The sequence below is a fragment of the Pterocles gutturalis genome, unplaced genomic scaffold (assembly GCF_000699245.1).
Source record: "Pterocles gutturalis isolate BGI_N339 unplaced genomic scaffold, ASM69924v1 Scaffold297, whole genome shotgun sequence".
Taxonomy (NCBI): domain Eukaryota; kingdom Metazoa; phylum Chordata; class Aves; order Pterocliformes; family Pteroclidae; genus Pterocles; species Pterocles gutturalis.
Genome location: NW_010114876.1, coordinates 367 through 5256, shown reverse-complemented (window position 1 = coordinate 5256; position 4890 = coordinate 367). Strand labels below are relative to the sequence as shown.

The 4890-nt window shown below is 42.4% G+C and overlaps 1 protein-coding gene across 1 annotated transcript; it reads right to left on the bottom strand.

Annotated features, from left to right (window-relative positions):
* Positions 1-84: 84 nt before the first annotated feature.
* HYKK (hydroxylysine kinase) lies at positions 85-4668 on the bottom strand. The gene is made up of 4 exons (XM_010074933.1): positions 4323-4668; positions 3423-3565; positions 872-1055; positions 85-563 (listed from the first exon to the last, which is right to left on the bottom strand). Exons 1-4 carry the CDS (start codon positions 4666-4668, stop codon positions 85-87), a joined length of 1152 nt encoding a protein of 383 aa, XP_010073235.1.
* Positions 4669-4890: the final 222 nt, after the last annotated feature.

Below are 4890 nucleotides of genomic sequence, written 5' to 3'. Positions count from 1 at the left end.
CCCCGCGCGCGCGCAGAGGGCAGAGGAGGCCTCGAGCGCAGGCAGCCCGCCTTTATTGCCAGTCAGGTTTCCCGCGCAAATACCTCAGCAGCCGCTGCTCGCCCGGGCCGGGGGGTGGCTGGGATATGCTTGGGCAGTCTCAAACCATATCCTCTCTACAGCTTCTTGGCCGAGCTCAAACATTGTCATTAAGTGTTTCCAGCCGGTTTTGGCGGTGATCGTGAGGTACTCCTCGTTCTCCGGGTACAGCAGGGCCATGTGGGCTGCTATGACGAGGGACTGGGCGAACCTCCCGCTCACCAAGAGGAAGAGGGCACCTCTCTCCTCCTCAGTGAGGGGCAGGACGCTCTCAAACCCTGCCAGAACGTGCCCCCCAACACGCAGGGGATCAGGACTCTCAATCATCATGTACATAATAGCTATGGCAACTTCAAACACAAAATACCCATAACTCATGTCACTAAAGTCCAGGATGCCAGACACCCGGTACTGAGGATTCTCCAGGGAAGCAGAACTGGGCTCTACGAGAATGTTGTGGTCATTAATATCTCCGTGATTGAGACCTAAACACAGAAGAAATAGAAACAGTATTTAATAATTATTAAACAGCAGAATCTAGCTTTTTTTTTTTTCCCCCTTTCCCAGTGAAACAGCTTTGAAAAGATGCGCAGAGGAACCGAACCTGACTCTGGACAGCACACTGCCACTGGCTTATTCTGCGCTGTGTTCATTCAGCGCAATATTTGCACAGGTATGGGTATAGCTAAAGGAGACTTGTGGTTTTGCTTTTTTTGCCTTTGCAGACCCAAACTCCTGTAAGAAATTTCAGTGTCTCAGTTCAACATAGTTACAGCGATAATAAAATACTCACAGGCTCGAAAACTGCTTAGCTTGGGTATTACTTTCCCTTTAAACAGCTCGATAACTTGCTCCACAACTTCTCGATATTTGTTCTGGCCCAAGGCATAAACGTACTGATCTAGAAGGGGAACATTCGCCAGGTTCCAAATGAACTGACCTCGATGCAGACTTTTTACTGATGGATGATGGAATTTCTTTGGAAAAAGCAAAAGATAAAATATGCCAGAAGTAAAAATACGGTTTTTATTATTAAAGGGCTTGATTCAAAGCCCCTATTAACTTAACAAGTTCCTAATGAATTCACTGAAAAGCAGCGTGGCTTTGGCTATTGCTTTATATCAACAAGTAAAACAATAACCTGAAGAATGATTAAGGCAAGCATCTAAGTATCTACGTACAACCCAAATGGGTTTTTTCCCCATTCTTTAAGTACAAAGATTATCTTAAGTTATTAATCACTGAAATAATTTAAAATTTATACTGACTTTCTGTAATGTGCCATTACACAGCAACTTCAAGGCCTTGCCAAGGCTGGACCCCTGCACTGGCAGAGGCTGGATTGCACAGCTGGTGCTAGAGCAAGCTGTCGGAGCAGAAGAGACACAAAACCTGACAGCGTGCCAGGAGCAGGCACACTGTGCATTTAAAGGTGGCAGCTTCTGGGGACAAGCCTTAGGATCAGCTGGTACATGAAAAATCCTGAGGACAGAAGTACTCTATGGAGGTACTGGACAAAGCTTTATACTTACAAAAATGTGCCTTTGTACATCCAGGTAGCCTAAATATTTTAAACAAGGTCCCTAACCTCTCTCTCACTAGCAATTGAAAAAGGTGGTTTGGAAAGTGACATTCATAGAGGAAAAGTATCTCTCCCACCGCATACACTCTTTTCCTGGACTCATCTAACGCCTATTGAGGTGGCCTGTGGGCCAGATTCTATCAGAGTACAGGGCAAATAAAAAATCCTTCCCACTAGAGTAGCTGGTTTTCTCTTAAAAAGAAACCCATGCTTGTAATTAAGGTTCTTACAGATACATAAATGATAGTCAAAACTGGAACCGTATAAGAAAAGTAAGGGATGAGATGAAGCCTAAATCAAAAATGCCAATGCAGGATCCCTAATGCTGTACAAAGCACCACACTGGTAGGAAGAGTGCCAGCTGGTAAGCAACCACTGCAATCTTCCCAGCACAGACCAGGTATTCCAGCAAGCTGTAAATGGGATACCAGGTGTGTGAATGGTTAATAAAACGCTATGAGCCCTTGTTACTGTAAAGCCCAAACCAGTCATTTTACAGACAAAAATTATTTCCACATCCACATCCAAGCAAAAGGAGACACCAACAGAGAAAGTGGTGGAATACTGTTTGGTACACAAAACAGAGCACGGCACGTTGCTTTGCCATCAAGCTGACAAAGCAAATCAACTGGGTAGAAAAGACAGGCTGTATTTCCTGATCTGTCATCAGAAAACGTAACACCTTAGGTATCATTTTTAGTGTCACTGACATTTTGAAGTTTTGACAGTAATGATTGTAATTTTATTTCTTTTAAATGACAAACTGTAGTAGGCTATAATCCATATGTTCAGGGTATAAAGAACCTTTTCAATCAAAATTTGCTTTCTCATCAGCTATTTCTTCCTCGGTAGGACAAGTCACAGGCATATTTAGAGACTAGCTGGTCTATATAAATTATTTTAATCGCATTATAAGAGCATGACCAGAGTGTTGGAAGGCAGCAGTAAATTATCCTCCCCAACTGAAAAATGTTCTTGTAATTTAAGAATGTGGTTATAAAACTGGCAATTCACATTTCATAATTGTCTGAAGCCAGCAGCCAGAACATGAGAAGGAAAGGTTAATGAAAGGCAATAAATAACACCAGAGTTCTTTTATGTATCAAACTTAATTACTGTCTGATTTATCAGCTTTATTATCTTGTATAACTACAGAGTAAAGAAAGAACCTACTTTGCATTAAGATTACTTGACTGGAAGCTGTGCAAATGAGAAAAGTGTCACAGATCTCTGTTCACGAGCGCAGCTGGCATTGCAGAGAAGGAACCAACCACTACCAGCGTTAAACAGTCACAGTTCTAATGACCAGGAGAAAGAGAGCAAGCCAAAATGAATTCAGAACAATCCATCAGACAGCTCTATCTGATGTGCACTATATAAAAATGCTTTAAAAGAAGCTTTACATGCTTCTAATTTGAGCACCCTAGGGTTCACTCTCCTGATCTGCCAGGTTTGAAACACCAAACAAGTGAGTTTTGCGTAAGTGTAAAGAAATCCTTATATCCCTGTTCATGGTATAAAAACGCATTGCAAGAGGATCACCAGCACCATGTCACAAGCACCAACTGGTCATATCACTTGGAGAAATGCTTTAGTAACAGCCAGCTGAGAGGCTGGCACCTGACCAATGAGTTAAACTGACATCTGCATTCACCAACTGGAATTTTGCAGATGAGGAAAGCAGACAGCAAGCACAAGAAGAAATACAGAGGGGAAATCAATTGAGAAAGAAGTTTGTGAGGCCGGAGCAACATGAACTCACCTCTGAAAGAGCTTTATCCAAACTGGCAGCCAGTTTACCAATCTCAAAGAAAATGTGAGTATTTGTAGCAATTTTTGCTACGGGCGTACCCGGCAGGTAAGTCAGCAGCCTGACCATGTACTTTTTGTTCCCAGCTCCAGTATCTAACAAGCAAAAAGAGGTGCAGTCAGTCACTTCAATAGGTGCTACTGAAAATTAGTTAATGCAAGAGGTGAAAAAGGTTTTTCCCAGTGTGGAAATCATCAGATGTAGCTGATAAAACAGGTTTAATTCAAAGATATGATTTACCAGAATGTTGTAGGGTGATGTGCAAACCTTAACACATTTGCAATCTATGCTGGACTTCTAGTCCTCGTGCTTGGAATTGACTCTGCACACAGCAGGTTTCCTTCGGTGCCCATGAGTGCCCACTTATACAGTTTTGCAGGAGAACCGGAGGCCTCAGGAATCCCAGCTTTTGTATAGAAGTTACAGTGCAAATAAAAGCAAAATGCCAACACAATTTTTCTTCCAAGCACTATTAAAGCAATTTATTCTGGCATTCCAGATGGGCCAGAACTGTATTGTACACCATTCTGTAGGCAAATAACTTGTAACATCATTCACTCAATGAGGCTCTTTTTCCCTTTTCTTGTGCATGGACAGGTCAGGTCAACGTTTCCTCAAATTTGTTGTACTGAAGTTATTTTTAAAGTATTTTAATAGTTAATTATTACTCTCTTTGACTTACTTTGCTTCTGATATTTTACCTTTGGACTATTACGGCTGGAAATACAGGTCAGCTGATACATATCCCCTAAGAAATGAAAATATGCCTCAAGTTTTACTTAAGTATCTATATGGCACGCCATATAGCAAGCTACTGCTTAGCTAAGGGTGACAGCAGGGCAGTTTGCTCACCTCCTGACTCCAGAGACATTATGTTACCATCTTTTGTAAGATAAGGAGTAGCTGAAGGAAAGCCTTCAGTGCTGAGAAACATCATGGCTCGGGTCTGCGCTTCAATGAGGTCAGGCTCCTGGCTGTCTTCTGAATTAGTGATTTTGAGGACATACTCATCAGCACCTTCACCCGCACCTTTGTTTCTTGAGATGCGCATGTGGAAATTCTGATCCTCATAGCTGGGGAGCGGCCTGATCCAAGACACTTTTAATCCAAACACTCTGTCAACCAATTCAATCGCTTCTTTTTCACCAAGTGCTGGTTTGGTGAATGTCTTGGATTGACAGTCATTTCCAGAAGACATCGCGTCTCTAGAAGAAAAAAAGAAGCTGAATGACCTTACCTGTGTTCAGACATCAGCAGTAACTACTGCAACAAAATGCATCCAGATACTGGAGAGGAGTTTCCTCTGTTTATTAAACAAGCAAAGAAAACCCACTAAGCCAGCCCAGGTTTCTTACATCAACTGCATATGCTGTAGCCCCCCCATAAGACAGACTTCTAAAGAGATGCACTCAATCTGTTC